At 31.3% G+C, this 25,222-nt stretch overlaps 1 protein-coding gene across 1 annotated transcript; it reads left to right on the top strand.

The window, feature by feature from the left end:
- The first annotated feature begins 812 nt into the window (after nucleotides 1–812).
- On the top strand, nucleotides 813–22,374 carry LOC107454400 (uncharacterized). Its single transcript, XM_016071594.4, has 6 exons — nucleotides 813–1,260; nucleotides 6,721–6,855; nucleotides 8,702–8,937; nucleotides 12,268–15,067; nucleotides 18,230–18,813; nucleotides 21,050–22,374. The coding sequence occupies exons 1-6, from the start codon at nucleotides 1,230–1,232 to the stop codon at nucleotides 21,260–21,262; spliced, it is 3,999 nt and encodes a 1,332-aa protein (XP_015927080.3). The 5' UTR covers nucleotides 813–1,229; the 3' UTR covers nucleotides 21,263–22,374.
- The last annotated feature ends 2,848 nt before the right edge of the window (nucleotides 22,375–25,222 follow it).

Consider the following 25,222-nt stretch of genomic DNA (forward strand, 5'->3'; position numbering starts at 1 on the left):
TCAATACCTCAAAGGGTACTGAATTGGAGATTGATCGTTCTCTGGTTCAGGTCAAAAATAACGATATGTTGATGAATGAATGGATGTATGAATGGGTCAGCCCTATAAACGTGTGTGATGTATTTTTATGGCAGAAGTCAAATTCTTGGCCATAGAGAACGCCACTGGAGAACAAGAACAATCGAACCAATTGTCTTAATAGCTTGCGACAACAACAACAATGATTCTTAATATTCTGCGCAGGCGTGATACATTTTTTATCAACGGAGATCGGCCAGAAATACTCTTTTCTTTGGTTGCTATACATTTTAGGAATATGTTGTTATTTATGTTTTGTACGTTAAAATAAATCGACTGAAAACTATTGTGTCTCTAAAGACTAAAAATAATAATTGTGTATGTCAGGAAATTCTACGAATTATATGCTCCGAATTTAATTTCCAAGAGAATGTAATTTTAAAGAATTTCAATCAAATCGCAATGTAGAATAAAATATTTATATGAAATGTTTATAAATTAAAGGTTTCTCAGAGTGACAATGCTGCATATTTTTAAATTTTCATTTTACAAACAGTACTAAAATGCTTGCAAAGCTAAACTGAAATACTTAATGGTAAACAATAAAGTACATACTAAGTGTATCAACTCGAATTGCGAAGCAATCCGAAATGAGCTTAGAAAGTAGTATCATGGGACGGGTGAACTAGCGCATTGAGCACGGAGTGGTATCAATCGTATTTACGTATTTCCTCTTTTTTTTTTTTAAAGAAAAAAAAATCTTACGGTGCTCTTTTGGAACAATTACATAAAGCGACTTTTTTTTATACGAAAAAAAAAAAAGAACATTTAAGATAGGCGCAAACATATGAAATAATCAACAGAGATAAAATTATTTGTTTCATCTAGTCTATGAATGACTTTTTGAGCTGCCGTTTTGAGTTTATATTTCACCAAAGATAAGAAATCTGGTCGCACAGGCAAAAGATAATGACAGAATGAATGCAGAAGCTATTATGTTCATGTTAGTATGTGATTTGAAAAATGACACATTAAGATGCATTCGGGAAGATTGCAAAACAACAACTTCAAATATTACCGAGCAGCTCGGAAACGATTGTTTTTACATGTTTTGTCTGCTATCAATCAGGGATAATTATTAAACTTCGTTTTAAAACACGGCAAGAAAAAACAGTTAATACTGCCCATTTGGTATAGAAAAGCAGCATGAAATGGCATCTAGCAAAAATCCTAGTTTTAAAGGTAAATATGAGTTTTTTTTCTTATAAATTAAAAGTTTAATTTATTTTTCAAGCATTTACATGGATATATAAACTAAAGCAAATTAAATAACAAAATTGACAAAATAACAATCAGTTTACACTTTTTAAATTTTATCGTTTTAGCGGAAAAGGAATTTAAATCCTTTTGGTAAATAAAAGCAACTTATTAGAAAACGGTACCAAATGTATCACAAAATCCATCTATTAAACTAAACTGTCGATTTTTAAGAGCTGTATTCGTATATGCAATTTTATATTTGTGTCACCTGAATAGTAATAAGTTATTCCCCCCAAAATACTTTGATGTTAACAAAAAGAAAATTCTGACTACCATTGTTGTGTCCCAAAGATGCAATGAGTAAACACAGATATTCTTAGTTCATTAATTGTTCTAAAATTCACATATTTTATGAAACCTGTGCAAATTGACTACCTGCAATTCATTGTTTTAGAGGTCAACTTATATAGTAGAGGGGGTGATTGTCTTATAATTTCTTATTCTTATATATTACCAATCAAAATATGGGGGAATGTAATAAAATTTTTTCAGCATAACCTTAAAATTTTATTAAGCAAAGGAGCCAAATATCTTAAATGAGACTTATTAACAGTTATAATTTGGTATAAGTTTAATAAATTCATTTATTTAAGAAGCAAATATGTATATTTTGTAGGTGATGCATAACAAAGTCAAACAGAAAAATATTATTTTTTCGTTCATGTGATCTACCCGACATTTTAGACGAGTATCTAAATTTAAAAAGAAATTAGTTTAACATTGCCTAATTTTAAAAATAAAATTAAAATGGTAGTGTAATTAAGGGGCAACTGACAAGGGAAACTAGGGAAGTGTGACTCGCTAATTTTGAAATAAACTAGTGGGATGTATGCCTTATGAGGAATAATTTTAGGGGGCAACATTCGTTTCGGCCCATAGAAGGTCCTGTGAGAGATAAAAAATAATTCAATATATAGAAAAATCGATTTTTTATTACTTCAATGCAGACTATTAGTTATTGTATTTGTCTCATAATGCAATTAATTTGTAATTAATTGGATAATTAATTAATTTGCTAATTAATAAATTAATTAACATTCGTTTTGGCCCATAGAAGGTCCTGTGAGAGATAAAAAATATTTCAATATGTAGAAAAATCAGTATTTTATTACTTTAATGCAGACTATTAGTTATTGTAATTGACTCATAATCCAATTAATTTGTAATTAATTGGATAATTAATTAATTTGCTAATAAATAAATTAATCGGAAAATTAACTAATTGTTAATTAATTATGAATTAATTGTTAATTAATTATTAATTGATTTACAATTACACATTCCAATTAATTTGGAAAGTTTTTAAAAAAAAAATTTGATGTCAAATTCTTTTTTAAATTAACCTTACAGGTTTTTCTGAAAAACTATAGATATATAAAATTTTCGAAATCAATTTTGACAATAAATATGCATTATATAGTACGTAAAAGTACCGCAAAATTAATTGGAGTATGAGACATTTACAATAACTAATAGTCTGCATTGAAGTAATAAAATGCCGATTTTTCTGTACTTAGAATTATTTTTTATCTCTCACAGGACCTTCTCTGGGCCGAAACGAATGTTTCCCCCTAAAATTATTCCTCATAAGGCATACATCCCACTAGTTTATTTCAAAATTGGCGAGTCACACTTCCCTAGTTTCCCTTGTGAGAGACACAAGTTTAAAAAAAAAATTTCCTTCAAATTTTTTTCTTCCGAAAATTATTTCAATGATTTTAATTTTTAAATGTTGCTGTCAGATTTGTGCCACACAATTGATCACGATCTATTTCCGTGAAACTTTGTAGTACTTTGAATTTGTAACCCAATATTACAATTTAAAAAACAGTTTATTTTATTTATTTATTTATTTATTATTTGAATTGGCAGTCTCAAACCACCCTGTTCGGTAACTGCCTTTAGTGTATTATTTTTGAATTCTTAAAAAAAATGCCGTAAAAAAAACGATGGACATCAAAAATTGTGAATTGATATGCATTATCAGAAGGCATAAACATCTTTTCGAACTTTGATTCTCCATTATTGAAGTTAATGGCAGCAAGGGAGGAATTAGAATAATCAGAAAAATTTTTTTTTTTTTTAGAAAATTATTGGTTGGATGATTGATTATCAGAGCTGCATTACTTGGCTTTTCACAACGATTTGTCACTCCTCCTAAATGTTGATCCAGAAACATTTCTAGAGACAAAAACAATTCAGATAATGGTATTGCCCCCCCCCCCAATTGTCCTAGTGAGCGGGGATTTTACTGGCTCCGCCAACAGTCAGAGATTTTTCATTAGAAAAGATCTCAAACACTCTAGGGAGAAAGATCAGTCCGATCAGACGCTCAGTCTTTAGTAGAGGAAATCGGACCCCGATCTAAGGAGAGGTAGACAAAGACTAAACCCACCACACAACCTGGGCAGCTATTACGAAATGAATGGTAAACGTGCGATTGATTTTCAGTCTTACTGGACAATCAAACTTCTTTTTGATGGTTCCAATCTGTTCTTTTCTTCCACAAAAGTGATTGGTTATTTTTATGGGATTGTTATTGTTTTCTTCCTCACTTGAAAATTAAGCAAGAATAATTATTAAAGTTTTTCTTTTCTTTCAAGAATGCACAATAAGAAAGGTTATGACAAATCACTCTATGTATCAATCTAAACGATGTAGTTTTACCGTTGTGTTTAATTTTTCCGTATCTTAGTTACGGAAATTGTCAAATTTTCGGTTCCACTATTGTGTTGTAATAACATTGGCTCAAGATGTATCAAGAATATCTCTTATAAGATATTCTTGCAACATTGATTAGATACATTGATCAGATTGATTAGATACATTGATTAGATACATTGATAGATATTTTTATAAGATATTTGCATATCTTTTAAAATACTTGTTCTATATTGTTTATATTAGTATTCTAAAAATGTGCCACCTTTTTTTCTACAACGTTATTAACATTTTTTTCAGTAATGTCTACCAAGACCTAGTTTCCATGTGTCTGGTGTTTGAAATGAAGAAATATTCCTTAAAGGAAGAAAAAGGAATTATTATTATTTAAAATAAATAATTCGCTGTCTTATTTTGAAAACAAATGAGATAAATATCGCTAACTATTTCTTATCAATCAGAAGCTGAAATCAGTGAAAGCAGGTTATTATTTTGGGAACAGAGACAAGATAGTTGTGTTCTCGATACATAGGAATGACGATTAAATGTCGGAATTGATTGACAAGATAATCCAGTCTCTTCTATTTGCTGTGTATTCAACCTTTAATGTGATATAGCGAACAATGCATTAAGATACGGAAGGAAGAAAAAAATAGTCCTGATTTCTTTTATTCTTGCGTCAGCTTTTAGACGAACGTAATTCGTAATTTAGATGAACGTAATAAAGAAAAAAAAATCGTGGGGGTTGGGATATTTTAATAGGGTCCCAAATATGGAACAATCGTTTTAAAATTAAGATTAAAATATAATAATTATTGATGTTCATTATTATTATAACAAATATTAGTGAGCATTAGTGAGCAAACAAAAATAAATGAATTAAAATAAACAAATAAAAAAAAATATAAAAAAGGAATCACCATGCTCGGATTTCACTTCTGGTGTTCAATATTTTTGGTTCGAAGCAGGGCTCGAAAAACCGCCCGTCCTCGGCGGTCAAAAATTTCCCGCAGACAACGAATTTCTCGAATCAGACGTCTGCGTGGACGGCCATTTTCCCATTTCGTGATACACTTCCAATTTTTGTTATCTTACAAGAGTCTACAGCAGTGGGAGTACTACAGCAGTTGAAAGGTGCTTTTCAGCAATGAACCTACAAAAAAAAAAAAAAAAAAAAAAAAAAAAAAACATTACGTAAGCGTTAAACGCATTTATGAACATCCACCTAGATGGAAAACCCCTTTCAGATCTCTGTGCAGAAACCTCTGTAAATCATAGGCTTGATTGTGGAACTGGCAAACGTCATATTTGATTCATTTAAGAAACGCAGTACCCTCGGATTAATTGACATTCCAGATAACTTGACCTTTGTCATTTAAATTATTTCATAAAAGGAATAAATTATTTCATAAAAGGAATAAATTATTTCATAAAAGAAATAAATTATTTCATAAAAGAAATAAATTATTTCATAAAAGAAATACTAGGTTTTACTATTAGTAAACTGTATAATGTAATCCTAGTAGCTACTAATTCATTGCGTAATTTATATAAATGTTTGTAATAAATAAGAAAAAATAATATTTTTATTTATTTAGAAGAGATGGGTTAGTGTCAAAGGAGGACGGGTACATTGTTGGACCAGCCGTCCACGGGGACGGGTAAAATTTCTGAGTTTTTTCGAGCATTGGTTCGAAGGGTCGATCTCAAATATACTAATTAGTTAGTACAAATGATATTTTAAGTTACGAAGTCGAAAAAGTTTTGAATTGCAAGGTATATACATTTTTACATAATTTCTAATATTGCTAAATGCAATATTTGATAAAAATCGGTTGAATGATTCCTGAGAAATCGAATTTTAAATATCTGACTTTTTCAAAATTTCTAACTATTAAGGGGGTCCCGAAGTCATATTCGAATTATCCTATCTTCCCTGTTAATAAATGCAATACTAACCTCTAATATATGAAAACCAATTCCTTATTTATTAAGTCATTAGCTAATATTTTAGAATATTTTTTACTTCATTTTATTCATGAAAATACATTTTGTGAAACTTAATTCTTTTTCAACGTTTCCATTTAGTCTCACAATTTCCATTTTCTAAAACATTTTTTCAAAGCTACTGATGCTGTTTTGGTTAACATTTGACAAAGTTAAAAGAAGATATATTTGTATCTAGAATCTTAAATGATAATTAACCTTGATATATATTGTAATTCCAAATGTGAGTAGTTTTTTATTTTTAATTACAGCTATTCTAGAAACATATATTAAGGTTGGTGATTACTGATCACCCAGTAGTTCAACATTTGTCGTTTTTGTTGGTGGGTCACAAGTTTGGCCGAATAAAACTATCGCCTATTAACAAGAAGTTAAGAAAGATTATTATTATTTGAATCTGAATGTCACACTTTATTTCTTCAATCGACACTTTATTTATTTATTTATTTACTTATTATTATTATTTTTTTACTATGCCTCGAAAATAAACATAGTTGATTCTCAGACATAAAAAATGCTGTTGAAAAAAGAAAAAGAAAGAATAAAAAAAAGGACAATTTATTACTAATAAAAAACATTTAAAAGAAACAGAGGTAAAATCCATAACAGTAATACTTTTTTCTTCTCTAAAATTATGACTTTATTGTTTGCGAGCTAAAAATTAATAATCATTTATGTGCGCCTTATTAAAATTGATGTAAATTGTATTTGCAGTGAAACTAAAATCTGTCTCCCAGAAAAAACGTCGAAAATCAGATTTGGTTGTTATGTGGCACTCGATAGTGGATGCTACTCTACAAATCATTACAACAATCCATTTTCTGTTGCTTGGAGTTTGGGAGAGTACAAGTGAGTAATTCGTATTTCTTTCTTTAAATTATGTACAAGGAGATGGCATCTATCAGTTTCTTTTTAATAAATATGCTATTTTGAAGCAAACATATCTGTTTGGCGCACCAGAACAGCGGTTCCCAAAAGTTGTTACGAGGAACCTAAGAATTCCGCGAAGGAGTTATAAGAATTGGGATTTATTGTATTTTTACCAGACATGATTTTTAAAACCAGAAGTTATATTTATATCAAATCAACATATTTTACATTTTGCTTGCATTTTGTTTAGTTTTGTTTTGTTGAGATTTTTTTTAGGAAATTTTTTAAGCAAACTGCAGAGGAAAAATAAATATTTTTCTAATTATATGCGATATGAATTACCAATAGTTGCAGTAGCATTTTCCAAATTCAAGAAAATATCAGCATTCAACAATACAGAAATATATTTCTTTTATTTATGGTTTAATTTTATTTTATTATTTATGGTTTTATTTCATTTTATTATTCTTATTATTTATACTAGGTCCATAATATAGGGGGGGGGGGTGTGTGGACAAATTATGAAGCTAATTATTCCATCTATTATTACAAATTAAATTAAAATTAGAAGATATATTAAAATGAAACTTATTTTATTCTTAAAAAAAACTATGTTTGTTTTAATTAATGTTAAAACCAGACAAATATTATCTTACACATTTAACAATTGAAATACATTCCAAATACAAAAGAAAAAAACTGTTTTAAGGTTACTATATTAGAAACATACTTTTAATGTTTATTTGGAAAAAAATTCTTTTGTTAAGTCGAACTTGGTTTTTATTTCATAAAGTAGTTTCGCGAATTATTATTAAATGGCTAAGTCTTGAGGTATCGGAATAGTTTAAACATAATTTTTAAAAAAAAACTCAATTGAAATTTTAATTTCTTGTTTGGTAAACAGGCATCCTAAAATTATAAATTTAAAATAAAATATTTTTTTCAAATAAAATCAAATTTAAGCTTAAAAGCCGGTTTAACTTTCGGTTTCGCCTGTCACCATACGAAAAACAGCTATAACTTCATTTTTAAAAATCGGAGATCAAAATTTTAAAAATTATTGCCGGTTTTGAAAAGTTAATGAATTTAATTTTAAATATAGATAATAATAATTTAAAAGAAATCGCATTTTTCGTTGAAATTGCCGATTTTCCTCTATTTGGATACATTAAGTGTTAATAGAATTTCGGAGGAGCAAATTTTGGAACAGCTTTAAAAAATTATAAAATTACATGAATGGAAAAAAATTAAAAATGTGTTAAAATTCGTTAGTTTTTCCTATACGTTCCATTTTGCACGAGTATTAAAATCAACTTTAATAAATAAAGTGTGCAAAATAAATTAATTACTTTACAAAATTTATCTAATTTAGTTCATTAAATCCCTAACAAGTGATTTGTTCGTAATTAACTATCCTTATTATCAAAGAAAGTTTAATACTGATATATCCAAAGTAACCCCACAATTAATGAATTCCGTGGAGTAATTTCTTAGTTAAAGCTGATCAATACCGGTAAATTAACAAACGGCAAATTGACATCTCTTATTATTAGCAACTTTCAGTAAAAACAGTTTAAAAGGGCAACTAAAAAGCAAATTAAGAATTTTCTGTTTCACTTATACACACCGTATGATCACACACACCATATGAAAGTATATGACAGTTCTTTCAGTATGCCCAAATTGGCGGAGTAGTTTAAAGTGATAAATAACAGAAAAATCCCATCTGTTCACACTAGTCTTCCTCTCCCTTATCTACTTCTTATATGGAATAAAAATGTTTTTTGATAACGAAAAGGTGAATAACGCTATTTTTTATTGTTAGGATTATTGATATGGAATGACGAGGTTCAAGATATCCGTCAATTCCTGAAGAACTATCTTCCGCATGTCCCGGATAATTTTTCAATCAGTTGGAGAGATGGAAAGCTTCTTTGCGTCTTATTGAACAAGCTGCAACCAGGCTGCATACCGGATGCTGAAACTTTGGATCACAACTATGCCCTTCGCAACATGTATCATGCATTCGACGTTCTAGAAAGAAAGTTCGGTATCTCTCCGGTGAGTATGGTATATACCATTTTAGTTCTATGATTAGTTTTGTTTACCATTTTAGTTCTATGATTAGTTTTGTTTACCATTTTAGTTCCATGAGACTTTTGGAGCTCTCTCCAAACTGTTCTGACGATGTTGTTCGAAAATAAACTGAAAAGTTTAATCAGTTTTCGCCTTAAGAGACGAGTTGATGATTCTTTCCTTCTCCTTCTGTTATAAGCAAACGATTTCGCGTAGAATTCAAATGTTTTGAAAACTAAGTTTTTATTTTAATACAAAATACTTTCCAACGGTGCGCCTACAGTATTTTTTTGTCACTTTTTCATCAAAATAAAAATTCGTCTAAAATATACATTTATAAACTGCGAATTTGATTGGTGAATTTAAAATAGAACGATCAAACCCCATTCAGTTGAAATGTTCCCTAAGTTCGTAGGAAATGTGAATTGTATGTTATTATACTTTAATAAGATTTTAACTTTTTTCATTGTAGTTTAATTAATAGTACAATAATATTTAAAATATTAATTCACGTAAAAAATTATGAATTGAATCAAACGAAAAATCAACGATTATTAACCGTCAAGCGATTAACTTCTTAAAAGTTGATGAAACTTGGCTCCAAAAGATACGTGTTGTGGAATAGACACCAATATTAAAACTGGTCATTTTTACAAAAATTAGCAATATAGTGTCTCAGATATTCAGAACTTCAGCATAGGAGTTTTTATAGATAATTAGGGTATAAATTTAAGAGATCTTAGATAAGCAAAACTTTAGTTTGAGAATCTTCCATCTTTTATTCCAGAATACTGTATTAACGTGAATCATCATCGTGTTTTAAAGTATAGTCATATGGCCTGAGAAAAGAAATTTAATGTCCTGCTTAAATCGGATCTCGACTATCTTAAAATAATGAGTTTTTCTTTCAATTTTCTTAAAAGAAAAACACGTGCTAAAAAAAAGAAATTTCAGATCATTTGATGAATCGTTTTTCATATCGCACTTAATTTAATTTTAAAATAAAAAGATTCATTTTGATATTTTAAATACTGTAATTAAATATTTTTAATTAAAACTAGCTAAAATGTTCGTACATAATTAAGATTATGATTATCTTAAATTAATAAACTTAATTTAAATACTATCATACGTTTCGTAAAAAAAAAAAATTTATCTTTTGAATCATTATTTTTAAATAAGTAATTCTTAACATAGCTTTTCAAAGTAAATTTTCATAGTTAACATAGTTTCGTAACAAGTATTAAGTATCCTTTTGATATTTTGTGTATTAAAATTTGTTATTTTTGACGTAGATGATTAAGTATTACACCCATAATTAAATCCGTTACGTCAAAACAGTAAATTTTATTGAAGTAAAGAGATGTGTTGTAAAGGAGAGAAATTTTAAATGTGCATGTTTTTTAGAATGGTTAATATTAGTTTAATATGAAGTCAATTAAAAGTCTGTTGGTGTTGATGTGTAGCCGATAAAAAAATTAAAGCTATCTCACTTCTCTCCATTATGGCCGTTACTTGTTACGTACAATAAATATTTGTGAAATCCATGCAAAAAATGAAATGAAAAGCACCCACATTAGGGCTTTAAATTAATGTTTAAACGGGAAAAAAGCTAAAAACGCCATTGAAATCCGACGAATCATTATGAGGAGGGTGAGACTGAAATAAATAAAAACTTGTTTAATTGCAGAATCGCCTACAAGTTTAATCCAGCAATCAGACATATTTTAATGCTTAAATGTTAATTTGTTAATTAAAATGCTTTGTTAATTAAAACGCTTAAATGTTAATTTGTGATTCCTAGGGTAAATATATTTTTCTTCAGTTTTGACTAGGAAATCGTTAATATATATATTAAGTGCGGACATTACGGAACACCGTGAATTTATATACTTCTATATTTCCATAATTTTTAATCAACTAAATATTCATTGAATATTTTACTATTATAATGTAATCTCCTAGCCGCGATGGCTCAGGGGATAGAGCGTTCGCCTTTCAATGAGGCGAACTGGGTTCGAATCCCAGTCGATACGAATTCCGCATCTGGCTTGCACCGACCACAGTGCCGACGCGAAATGTCCTCAGTGGTAGACGCATCATGGGTTAGAGTCCCCTCGCCGTCAGGCTAACCGTGGGAGGTCCTCGTGATCTTATTCTCCATGTAACACAAATGCGGGTTAGATCCCTCACAAAAAGTCCCCCACGAAGGCAAATTTCTCCCAAAATTTTTTGATCCAGGAGTTCCCTCGTCTTCTGGATTGGGTTCAAAATTACAAGGCTACGGAGTAGAACATTAGTCGTAGTAAACCCAAAATTAGGTCGGCTGTTCAACTACGGTTATAAAATAAAATATTATGTAATCTGAACAACCTAATTTTGAAAATCGGAATAGTTTAGAAGAACAACAGGCAACAGTTCCTAGCCTCCTTACTTGTGTAAGTCACAAATTACGACCCACTAACGACAAAATATAGTATACAGGAATAATTAAAAGCTATCTCTTAAAAAGAAAATAGCTTTATTCTAGCTGTCGAATCAGGGAAGAAAAAGAAGAAAAAAACAAGTTTTTAAAGTTATAAGACCATATTAGAATTTATTGCATTGTTGGTCCAACACAAGAGAGTCAGTATATCAGTCTAGATCAGTGGTTACCAATTGGTGGCCCGCGAACTAATATATTGGTTGTTCTTTTTTTTTTGGGGGGGGGGCAATTTTCGTAAAAAATCCGTATGATGGGTTTCAAATATTTTTCTTTCGTTTAAAAAAAAACTAATTTCTTCGTTTCTATGAAATTTAACATAACAACGGTGCAAAAAAATTTATTTCTCAAGTAAAAATCTACTTCTTATTTTAATCTGCAATTCAATACTTTCGTTTTGTACAACTTGATAAAAATCTGACAGTAATATTTAATGTTCCTTCAAGCATAAAAAGAGTCCTAAATAAAATTTTGATGAAGTTGCGGCCCGCCATTTGACTGGTGTTTTTAATTGTGGCCCCCAGCCTCATGTAAGTTGGAAACCCCTGGTCTAGATTGAAACTGGATAGTTCTAGCCTCGAATAACTCTCTGAAATCACTGGGCTTAATCACGGCCCAATAATACGTTTCCCGTAGCTCAGTTGTGTTGTGGGTCTGTGGATTGAGAGCCACTGACTTAAAGACTAATGTGTCACATTGTGGCAGAGCAGCTCACAAGCCACTAACGAACTTCAAAACAGAATAGCATAAAGTATTTTTTTTTTAAAGTCAACCGTTTTATTTATTTATTTAACTACTTTCCAAAAAATTGACCGCTAATTTGTTTTCTTTAGACTGCAACGGTGGAACAGTTGGTGGTATGCGTTGAAGGATCACATCTTAAGTTACTAGAGATTCTATCTCAGTTGAAAAAAGAAACAGAAAACAAGCAAGTACCATCGATTCACGTGGAAGAAGTGGAAACGGAAAATGAAACGCAATATTCTTGTATCGATTTGAATAACTCTGTCTGTAAAGGAACTGGGTTAATGGTTGCTTTCGTTGGCCGTCCTGCTGACTTCGTTGTCCTTAGCTCTAACATGTCTGACATAAGCTTAGTAATTGAGATCAAGGGACCGTGCCATACAGTATGTCGAGAAAGAATTACAAAGCGATCTCCCAAGAAGAAAATTTCAACAACCCTATTGGAACAAAGTAAACCACCTTTTTACCGATCACATTCGTTCTCAGAAAAAAACAATTACCCAAAGGAGGCAAATAAAACTGATGACTCTGAAAAAAATCTCATACCTTTAGAATACGATATCTCTTTAGATAAAATAAGCGTAACTTATATACCATTAGTTGAGGGTCAACATGTAATCTCCATTTTATGGTATGGCCAGCATGCATCAGACAGTCCGTATGTTGTCAAAGTCGAACCAACAATCGAAGTCGAGGGTATTTATACGACGCAGCAATTGAAACCAAGTTTGAGTTTTCAGGATAATAATGACGACAATGCTAACAAGGAACGCAAAAATGGAACTGTTACAATTCAAAAACCAGTTCATAAAATAGAAAGAATCGGCAAAGTAATAAAGCGCCGAGTACTCAGACATATTGTGAAGATTAAAGACAAAGATATTATAGTTGACAGCAATGATATTGATCATCTTGCTGCTGCTCTTTTGAAAATGGATTATGAGATTCAGACTGATCCTTCGAAAAGTAGAAGAAACAGCTGGGGTTTTGCAGGGGATGCAGAACGGAAAATAAGTGCCATACGACAATTTTGTATTCCACTTCAAGAATTGGAGGCTCAAAATATGAAATTACAAGGTCGATCGCGATCTTTAACTATCAATACCAACCCAAGATTGCCTTTGAGGCGAAGTAATTCTTTTGAAAGTGAGGATTTTATTAGACAAACAAAACTCGAGACCGTTTCAGAAGATTCCATCAATGTTTATTCGCCCAGGCTTCCAGAGAATATGGATCAAGATGAAGAAGTGTTTGCGTATATAAATGAAGACTTTCAAATGTCTGAACAGGCGTCAGGTGGAAATCAAGCAGTGATGCTGAATGATAACACAAAAGAAGTAACTAATATGTCCTTAGATGCAATTAACAATGTTCAAAAAAATGTGCTTCAATCTTTACCAACAGAAGAAGACAAAGAAGATTTGCGTAATGATTTGAATGCAGTAAGCCGTCAGGAGCTGCCGCAGAATGACTTGACTTGTTCAAGTAAATTTTCTGACAGGTCAGCAGTGGAAAATGAAATGCAATACAACCCAGATATCTTTGAGAGTATTGAAAACGAGCTTAAAATCAATGCAATATCGTTCAGTGATAATCATCATAATATTACTACTTCAAATGGTTCTTCCAATAAGCCTGATAATTTTCAAGATCTAAATGGAAATAAAATTTCTTCGAAAACTTATTTCGATGATAAAAAAGAGATTGTTAAGATTTATAATGATCTGGGTGACAAAAACAAATTCGATAATCTTGAAGGAAATTTTACTGTATTGGTAGAAAAACTTCCGAACTCATGTCATGTACCATTTTCTGAATCAGTGTTTAATGAAAAGAATGCTTCCAAAGAGTATTTTCAGTTTTCATCTTCCACAAACGATAAACCAGATAATTGGAAATTGTCTTTGACCAAATGTTCTACAAATGTTCTTTCACCACTTCGAATGAAAAAACGTAATCAGAGTGGTTTTGAAGGTAGAAAATATTGCAAATCTTGCAGAAAATTAGAAACCTTAAACAAAAAACTCATAGTTCGTAATCAAAAAATAAATAAGAATAACTCTTATTACTCAAAAGAGAAAAATTCAGAATGTTCGAATTTCACTATTAAAGGTGATTCTGGAATTTCTGAAAACATGAAAATACGCTTAAATTCTGAGATTGAGAATAAAAATGATTCTGTAAGCCCGCAGAAAAAAAATCAAGAGTTTAAGAATTCGAAGCTTAAATTTTTTGAATCACCTGCGAAATATTCTTTTTATTACTACCCTCATTCGTCTGACGATCACACTGACCCTTCAGAATTTGTGCAATCTAGTAGTAACATTGAGACAAATATTAAAACAAACAGAATTAAGAACAACACAATACCATTATCTTCGAAAATGACGACATTTACGAATTCATATGAAAGTTCAGATCAGAATTACTTATACAACAATTCTACCTTACGTCTGAATTATGATTCATCGAACAATTTGACTTCGTCTGCATTTGAATTTGACAGTCCGATGATAAAATTCAAAGAAGTATCAGATTCCACTGAGTATCAAATTAAGGAGCACAATTTGGTATCTTTGGGGCAATATAATTTTAAACAGTTCAATCCTTCCACGGAGAAAAGTAAAGGTAGTTTAATTAAAAATAAAATAAAAAAATTAGAACGAGCAATGATGCGAGATTCTCAAAAAATTAAATCCAAATGCTCTTCACGAAGTAGTATTTCAAGTGATACAGTGAATGTGAAGGATAAGTTGACATTTTGGGAAAATCTGAGCCGAAAAGATCAAATGGAGGTTAACATTGGAGATGATACTAATGCAGAAATAAACCATTTTCAAGATGAATCCATTATAGCAAATGAAAAATATTTGGAATTTGATGATACAGGTAAACCCGAAAATAATTTTTATAATTGCTCATTATTTATGCTTCATTTATTGATTGATACTTTTATTCCTTGTAGTTGAAGTCCAAGAGCGAGTTTAAAAGTATATATAAAATTTGTGACACCTTTCTATAAAAGTAAAAGAGTAGGCCTAATTTTAAATCTACTTCATAATGTACGGAGCGTTTCTTAAAATCTCCCTCAACTTAAAGTTTTTGAATCGTTGTCAAAAATTAAAGCTAAAAAAAGAAATTTGCATTTAGTGATTAAAATACTAAAACTTATCAAAACCTAGACTTACTTATTGAAATATAACGAATCACAATTGAGGAAAGTGGGACTAAAAACATCAAAACCTATTTGATTGACAGAAGAAACAGATAGGTATTGAACACTAATTATTAGTAACATCTCCAAGTTCCATTTGCCAATCAAGCTGGCTTTGATACTTTTCATTCCGCCATCCTCTCTAATGATTCCACTGAGCTTTTGTTTCTTACCTTCATAAATATTAATTTACAACCCCTAATGCGTCTAGTTTTCTTAACTTTAGTTTTGACAAAAATTCTAAACACTTATCTAATTAAGGCTAATATGAAAATGTCGAATATAAAAAAAGCTATTAATAAAGGCAGTGATTACGGAACACCTTTTTATATTTAAAGTATTATTCTCGTGAATCACGATGTCTTTGGAATCGGTTCAATTTAGGCTCATTAAGAAATATAAAATAATTTTTTTTAAAAAATAAAACGTAAAGTTAAAAGAAAGTTTAAAGTAAAACTAGGAGGCTTCGCCTCCTTCTCTCTGGCGCTCGCCAACCCCCGCAACTGCTTTCGCAGTTCATTTCGGATTGTTTCGCAATCCGATGCTCGCTTTGCTCGCTCATTGGATACGTTCTTAACGTCTAGCTTTTGTATAATTTTTTGAACACTGAAGTTCCGAAAACTTTTCACTGTAGAAAATTCTAAACCTGTGCATTTCAATATTTATTTGAAATTGCAAACAGTTTACATATTTTTCTTAATCACACTATTCTAAATTTCAGTTGTTGAGAAAAGTAACTGTTGTAAGTTTTGTTTTAAAGTCTTTCACACCAGAGGGCTAAAACCATGTGTTGTAAAACAATATGAAATAGTACTGAACGCCGGATGTAAAGCATCGGCTTCGATGAAGATAATTTTGTGAGAATTTTTTTGATAATTCGGTGAGAATTCACCCGATGCTCACTACGTGCTCTTGCGCACCGAAGCCTATCAATTAAGACGTATTAGCATTTTATATAATATAGATTAGCCATATGATGCTCATTATGTGCTCTTGCGCGCCGAAGCCTATCAATTAAAACGTATTAGCGTTTTATATAAGATAGATTAGCCATATGATGCTCACTACGCGCCGAAGCCTTTCAATTAAAAATGAAAACTGTTGCCAGCGCGAGAAAAGAAATATCATCGGTTTTATTGATACATACGTACGTATTAGCGTTTTATATAATACTAGGAAGCTTCGCCCCCTGCTCGCTGGTGCTCGCCAACCCCCGGAACTGCTTTCGTAGTTCATTTCGGATTGCTTCGCAATCCGATGCTCGCTTTACTCGCTCATTGTATACGTTCTTAACGTCTAGCTTTTGTATAATTTTTTGAACACTGAAGTTCCGAAAACTTTTCACTGTAGAGAATTCTAAACCTGTGCATTTCAATATTAATTTGAAATTGCAAACAGTTCACATATTTTTCTTAATCACACTATTCTAAATTTCAGTTGTTGAGAAAAGTAACTGTTGTAAGTTTTGTTTTAAAGTCTTTCCCACAAAAGGGCTAAAGCCATGTGTTGTAAAACAATATGAAATAGTAGTCTGCCACTGAACGCCGGATGTAAAGATAATATAACAAAACGTGGAATAGTAAAGCGCTCAATTCAAAATAATTCAAAATAAAATAGCAATAGCATAACACTTCTCATTTCTGCCAATGAAAAGGAACTATTTCAGTACTCATAACCAACCAACCGTTTTTTTCTCGGTGACAATCGGAGATAGATAGACATATGATGCTCACTACGTGCTCTTGCGCGCCGAATCCGATCAATTAAAAATGAAAACTGTTGCCAGCGCGAGAAAAGAAATATCATCGGTTTTATTGATACATACGTATTAGCGTTTTATATAATATAGACTAGGAGGCTTCGCCTCCTGCTCGCTGGCGCTCACCAAGCCAAAAGTAAAAATTATTATTATTCAGAGAAGAAAAAAAATCAATTAAAATTTCAAATGCTTTTACAAACAAAGATCAAACAAGAAACATATAAGTAAATAATCCACTGTCCACAACCTTTTTTTTTGTTAAATCAATTAATTTTCCTGAAATTTTCTAAACTCTCCATCGAGCACTTTTACTTTTGTATTAAGAACAAAAGGCCATTTAATAAGGGAGCCTCAAAAATTAACTATTTTCAATTTTCGTTTTCCTGTCACTTGATTCATAAAATTTATTTCAAATTATGAGCTTTTTCAAACAATTTAATAATATTGTAGAAACTTTTTCTATCAATTTACCTAGTAGCCAATTCTAGCTTATGCTAGAAAACTCAATTTGTTGTAACAGAAGTATTAAATTATTTATGTTAGTCCATAACAGAGCTAACACATTAAATATACGTAACAGGAAGCAAGTTTATAGTTTTGTTCTATAACAGGGCTGAAAGTAAAATAAAAACTGGTTGTAAAATCATTTCATTTATAGCTGGTTTTCTCGAGAAGAAATTAAGCACTTACTATTCTTAATTATAGACTATTCATCGCTATTTACTGCTTCTCGAATTAAGGAAAAAAAAACATAATAAAATGATTTTTTTTACTAGGTCTAGCTCGTTTTTGTCTTGATATATTTATAAGCTTTCGTCCTGTTCTATAATTTGTAAATAAAAAGCTCAAGCCGAAAGGATCCCAAACTGTTAACACAGTCATTGCATTTACACTAGCCGGATGTCTATGGTTCATGTCTATGGCCAGTTCGAGGTTCTTTTCATGTATATTTTGAATTGTATGCATTTTGTTTTCAACTTGTCTATCTCATGACTCATCACTTTTATATTACTTAAGTTTTATTGATCACATAATCGTTTTTTGTATAAATAAATAACATCCTGAAATTTACTTATAGTTTTAAAAGGAGAAAGTGAAACAAGTGACTTTTTCTGGCCTGGAGATGGTACTATCAACGATACGAAAAACAATACGGCGCCAAATGACGAAGACATCAGCTTGCACCAAGAAATTAAATTTCCTATAGAGCGTAAAAACAGTTATAAAATGAAGCGAAGCTTCAGCGATCCTGTCTTACTAGATCCTATGCTTCGAGATAGTTTACTCTTTGCTCAAAATCCATTAAATGTCCTCAATAAACTAAACCGTGTGTCAAGTACAGATAACATGTCCTCTTCAGGTGATTACTTAGAATCATCTATAGATGATGGACTGTATTCATCGGATCCCTTTGTGTCTACTGAAGATGAATATATAGACGATGAAATTCCCGGAAATTCGTTGCTCACTCACTGGGGAGATCTGAACATCATGAAAAGTTTAAAGTCAGCAAATGCTTCTAAGCATAAAGAATACTGCCAGTTCATTGATTCAGAAATTCTGAAGAATCAGTTTCAATCCGTCGAAATTTGCCCTTCTGAGTGTAAAGTGTTTGGTATAGGTACTTACTACGGCTATGTAGCTGTTAAAAATCGCTTCCAGGTAAGGTTCTGACTGAAGATTTTGGTTAATAATGGTATATTTAATATATCCAGTGCTTCTCATTTTCATGAAACTAGTACATCGCTCTAGTTATTTTGTTTGGGGTTATCGGAGTAATTTCAAAGCATTTTAATAATCAAGGTGTCTCATAAACACCACCTTTAATTTATATCATAAGAATTCTTGTCCACTGAAATCTGACGATTCAGTACTGACAAATGTAGTATTAAAATGTAAAAACTTGTGAAAACCAGGAGTTGAAAAGTGCTTACTAGAAGCACCTTAAAGTTTCATCGGTCAGTCTAAGAGTTCGATGTTTTAAATACTTCCTTTTTCTGTAGTGATTCGAAAGACTTCGATGGAAAGATATATATGGTGATTACAAATACTTAGTATGAACCAAATAGAGTAATGTTTTAATTAAATCGTAGAAATTAGTTTTGAAAGGATAAAAGCTAAGTTGAAAATTTATATAACTATATACCGAGTGATACAGTATAGCGGTTACAAATTTGAAGTGGTGGTAGCATCACAAGAATAATCGCATAATAAACCATGACCGGAAATATATTTTTACGCCGGGCGGAGCGCTTTCTTGTTATAGACTAATTGTTGAACTGGTACTTTTATTATTTAAATTATCTTAATTTTTAGTTTTCCATTATTTATTGGTCGAAAATTGCTGTTTTTACTTCTCTTTAATTTGCTAATCAAATAACAACATAAAACCAAAATGCACGCACTGGATTAAAATAAGTTTTTAATTATAAAATTTTTTTTAAAAAAAATATGATGTCAGACCTCAGATTTGAATCGTGGACCTTTTCTACCACAATTACGCACCCTAACAACTGGGCCCCTACCCCTTCCCTCAAACCTTTTTAGCGTTTGCAAAATATTAATGTTTTTTTTTAAATCTTATTTTCCATTTAAGAGTGCCCTGTTTTATATTAATTCCCCCCCTCCGTCTCCCAGCTCATGCTATAAATGTACTGTAGCCGTGTCACGTGGGAGGATGCTGTTTCTTTGTAACTGACATCCAGGAATGAACAATGGCTACTTTAAATGAATTAATGAATCTCTTCAATTTCTACCTGACGGGAACTAAGGGACCCGTTATTATCAACAAAAAAAAAACTTGTGTTCCCAGATGAGAAAGTAAACGTCTAACCTATATCTTACTTATCGATGACTGAGCAAAAATTATTGAAAACTGCACACACTGTTTGGGAAACTCTCTCTTGATATAGCTTGCATATGTGATGACTAAAAATTGCCGATAAATGTTTGTAGTTGTAATACTATTTTATTTACGTCATATTAGAGCTAATGGGATATTTTTAAATTTTTTTTTGTTTTTTAATAACCGTCGTTGAACAGCCGACTCAATTTTTTGGTTTATGACTACTAATGTTCAACTCCGTAGCCTTGTAATTTTAAACCCAATCCGGAAGACAAGGGAACTCCTGGATCAAGTATTGGGAGAAAATTGCCTTCGTGGAGAACTTTTTGATGGAACTAACCCAAATTTACGTTACATGGATAGGAAGACCACGAGAACCTCCCATGGTTAGCCTGGCTGCAAAGGGACTCTAACCCATGATCCGTCTACCGCTGAGGATATTTCACTGTGGTTGGTGCAAGCCGGATGCGGAATTCGTATCGACCAGCCATCGCTGGTTTCGAACCCGGTTCACCTCATTGGAAGGCGAACGCTCTATCCCCTGAGCCATCTCGGCTCTAATGGGATATTTGTGACGATCCTGAGGACAGTCCGAATGCATGACATCACAATTTAAACATTCTGTAAGGGGATGGCTCCTTCCCCATTGGGAGCACTTTGCTGTAAAACAGTATAAAGAGAGTCGATACCACGCATTTTCGATCCTTGCATAGGCTGATAAAGTGGCCACTGATCGCTACCAACGAGGTTTGACTTTTATCTACTAGGAACCATGTCTTACGATATGTCCACTGTGGGACCGATAAATGTTCGCTCATCCATTCTGGGTAAATATTTTAAATCGCCTATGCCTCTGAAGTTAAAGCGAAATGTCCATATTTGTTTGAAATGATTCATCGGAGATTCAAGGCAAAGTTATCGAAAAAAATGGGCATATTTTAATCTAATCTGAATTTTATTCATTAATAATTTTCAATTTAAATTATTGTTAAAAAATACTGCATTTTTACTAAGCACTGGTTCAGAAATGTCTCATAAGAATTTTCTTTTCAGGTCTTGACGAAAGGAGCAGGTAATGGAAATTTGTCTGCAAGTGTACAGGGTTTCGGCAAGCATGATGTGAGTTTCGTCAGTGTTAAATACAAGCACAAGGACATTTATGAAGTAACTTATCAGGTTCTGAGGCCAGGCCTATATCTTATATCTATTCGTTGGATGGAAAAACCAATAATAGGCAGTCCTTTCCTCTGTAAAGTGACATTTTAAAAAAAATCTGAAGGATTCCCAAGAAAAGTGAACTCTCGTCCAAATCACCTGCTATATCTTTCAATCAAATATAAAATTTTTGTTTTTCCAAATATGCTTTAGAAATAACATTTTTACACTCTGTCACCAAATGGAATTGTCCAGATATTTGATTACTAAAGTAATTCACAATATGCTACAGCGTTGAGGAACTTATCATTGCTTTTGCACTATGCCAAGTTGGACCATATGGAATAGTATTTAATCAGATCATTTCTTTAGTAATGACGCATAGTTATTAACTTTATTTACTACATATTTGATTACTTAAGTGATTTACAATATGCTACAGCATTGACGAAATTTGTGATTGCTTTTGCACGATGGACTATATGGAATAGTATATAATCAGTTCATTTTTTTTAGTAATGACGCATGGTTATTGACATAACGATCCAGACTGTACTTATGGACTGTAGAAGCTGCAGACTTTAATGCAATCAAGAGAACATAAAATAAATAATGGTATTGATTAATCCATAAAAAATGAAATTGAGTACATGTCACTTGAACTGGCTATAATAAGCGGTTGAGCAGGTGATGCATTATTTCAGTGATAAGTTGTGTCAGAATCGAGTAACACACAAACATTCTTTTTGAAAATTTTAAGTAGTTGACGTTATTCAAACTTAAATGATCTCTGAAAATCTTCTGCGTTTGGTCAGAAAGTACATGTAGTCAACCAGCTAAAAAGAATTTCATAACCCAAATTCCAGAACTGCCATTAAAATAACACTGTTAATCTCTATGATATATCTTAACAGTTATATCAGTTCTTTCGCATGCAGTTTAACTTCTCAGGGTGTGCCTAAAATAAGATGATGAGACATTCAATAAAAAATGTAAAAATAAGAAGAAAGAAAACTGTTCCATTTATTTATTTATTTACAAATGATTGGCAAAATGATTGGCAAAATTCTAAAATAACTGTGTTTTTAAAGTAACTTAATACTCTAAATGTTTTTCTTTTGTTTTGCTCAACCTTGTTACTGTAGGTGTTTTATAATTATTTTGAAGTATTTTGTGATGTTACTTTGTGAGTAGTTAATTAAATAAAAAAAATATCTTAAAAATTGATGTTTTATTCAAATTTGAATAATGACATTATCTATTCGTTTTCTTGTCATTCCCTTTTGTAAAAAAAGAAAAAAAAAAAAAACAAGAATTTTGCTTTATTAATTCAGTGATTGATCATTTTTGTGTATTGGAAATTCTGCATTTTGATCACATGTACTCGAAAAGCGTGGTTATTACTAATAACAACCGTATTAACCAGAGTAATAACTTAGTAGGAATATGAGGGCCATTGCCCAGTATTGTCTACACCAGTGTTTCCCAAACTAAAGACTCTTGTGTACCCTTTCTAAATTTTTCGTAACTTCGTGTACCACTAATAAAAAAAGGAGTGTATTTTTTACTATAAAAAAATTGCACAGAAGTTAAAAATCACAACTAGCTGTTGACACCACTAATTATTAACTGTTAACTCTGCAAAAAAAAAAGCCAATAGAAAAATACGTAATCGTAAATTTTCATGGCTTTGCTTTTAAATAAAATTTTTTGAAATTTTCGTTAGTTGATCGATATTTCGCATAAGAACGCGTACCCCCGCTAAATTGTTCCCGTACCCCTGGTAGTACGCGTACCACACTTTGGGAATCACTGGTCTACACTGTTGTATTTTAGGTAGGGCCAGGTTTACACTTGCTGTTTACACCTGGTACTCAATATATGCTACACCTGGCTTTCAATATACAATGAATTTTTACTTGCTTTTCTTTTCAAGTAAAGGTTCATTGCCCATGTATAGACTATTTGTTTTGTTTAAAGAAATTTATCCGGTATACACTTATTTACTACACTGATTTTTTTCCTATTCAGTCCTAGGTGTGAAATTCGCATCCAACTACAAACGATGGGGAAAAAATTATTACCAACTTCTACAATCGAAAAGAGAAATCTATTTGTTGTGTATAGGCATGCATTCTTTTTATTTTCCCACATGCAAAAGAAGAGTTACAATTCTCTCCCATAGGTGATGGTTTTAGAATAATGCTTTCCGCTACGGAGTGATTGAAAATGTTAGGAAATACAGTGGGGTGGGCACAATAATAAAAACACTTTTATACTAATAATTTTTAAAAAAATTATTTCTCAAGAAATACTTAAAGAATCATTTTATCACTTCAGAAGTGTTTAGATCAGGTGATTTCTGATACTTATCAATAAATTGTAAAGCTTTTAGAGGTTTGAGGGACAGACAATAAATTATAAACTGAAAATAGTGATTTTGAATACTCTGTGCAAAAAATGCAGCAATAAATTTGCAACTTGTAACAATTATTTTGATTATTATATACAATGATTGCATAAAATTTCGTAAGCCTAGTTTAAATATTCATAAAGCTATGCTGATAGTTTTGTAAAAAACTAATTTTTTCCCCTTCTTTTTTGATATTTTCTTTTTCTTTTTTGAAAACATTAAAAAAATATCAAATGCGCATTTGACCTTCTAAAGTTTCTTGCCACTGATGAAATAACTGACAATGAATGAATTTCGGAAAAGTTTGGGCTTCGGCTGGTATTATTGGTTTTCTTGCTTCGAATTATTATAGATGGTTACTCTTCCGAAAAAGAAAGAAAAAAAAATCTCAATTGGAAAACTTACATTTCACAGAAAGATTTGCCGATTCGGGTTTAACACGAAATACCCAAATGGACAAAATTCAGAGAACATTGAGATCCGTTTAAATCTCACCACCAATTAATAAACGACAACAAACTAATTTCGTTAAAGTCGGGATTTTGGCTTGTTTTATCTCAAACATCTTGCTTCGAATTATTATAGATGGTTACTCTTCCGAAAAAGAAAGAAAAAAAAAACCTCAATTGGAAAACTTACATTTCACAGAAAGATTTGCCGATTCGGGTTTAACACGAAATTCCCAAATGGACAAAATTCAGAGAACATTGAGATTCGTTTAAATCTCACCACCGATTAATATACGACAATGAACTAATTTCGTTAAAGTCGGGATTTTGGCTTGTTTTATCTCTGACATCTTAGTTCGAATTAATTTAGCTGGTTGCTCATGAAAAAACTACTTGAATCGGACAACTTGTATTTCGCAGCAAGATTTGCTGAGTCGGGTCCGTGATGAAATCCCGACATTCACGAAATTCTGACAGCGTTTAACAGTGCCGTAGCGAGCTTAACTCGCGCCCGGGGCACAATACCTTTTTAGCGCCCCCCCATTCGAAATCCATCTAATATTATAAGTAAAATATACTCGCAAAGTAATAAATAAATAAAGTAGAATTAATAAAGTCATAGGCTCAAGTTAGGCATTAAATTTGAGACAAAAAATGTAGTTGAGAAAACAAGACTAGACTTTGAAATGTATATGATCATCTAGAATTAGTTCATAAGATACCTATTATTTATTTTACATATTTATAAAGAAATATTTTAAAAACACGCAATTTTAAAACAATAAAAAAGTAAATATTTATTATCTCTAAGGAGATACATATATTTAATAATATGATTATAATACAATTATAAAACTAATTACTATGTGTAAATTTTCCGCTTTTGATGAAGCAAATTTATCAATAATATCATCAAAGTTGATCATTTCAAATTTTTCTATTTCCACACTTAAAAATGCCAGGTCACTTAGGTGATCTTGTCCCACCGTTGATCGTAGATATGTCAAAATTAATTTTAATTTGCTGAATGACCATTCGCAGTTAGCAATTGATACTGAGATAGTCAGGAGTATTTGAAGTGCCACTCTCAGGTTTGGAAAAACATCTTCTCCATACGGGATTATAAAAGTAAGAAATTCTAATGGAGTTTTAAGTTCAATTTCTTTTCTACAAAGGAGTAACATTTTACAGTCACATTCTTCGATAAAG

This window comes from Parasteatoda tepidariorum, chromosome 6, assembly GCF_982258835.1.
Source record: "Parasteatoda tepidariorum strain Cologne lab strain chromosome 6, Ptep-v5.0, whole genome shotgun sequence".
In the NCBI taxonomy this organism is placed as follows: domain Eukaryota; kingdom Metazoa; phylum Arthropoda; class Arachnida; order Araneae; family Theridiidae; genus Parasteatoda; species Parasteatoda tepidariorum.

Excerpts from the sequence above, each read along its gene's own strand:
- LOC107454400 (XM_016071594.4), top strand. The coding sequence starts at position 1,230 with ATGGCATCTAGCAAAAATCCTAGTTTTAAAG. Across the intron at positions 8,938-12,267 it reads GAAAGTTCGGTATCTCTCCG|ACTGCAACGGTGGAACAGTT; the intron begins GTGAGTATGGTA and ends TGTTTTCTTTAG. Across the intron at positions 18,814-21,049 it reads CTGTTAAAAATCGCTTCCAG|GTCTTGACGAAAGGAGCAGG; the intron begins GTAAGGTTCTGA and ends TTTTCTTTTCAG.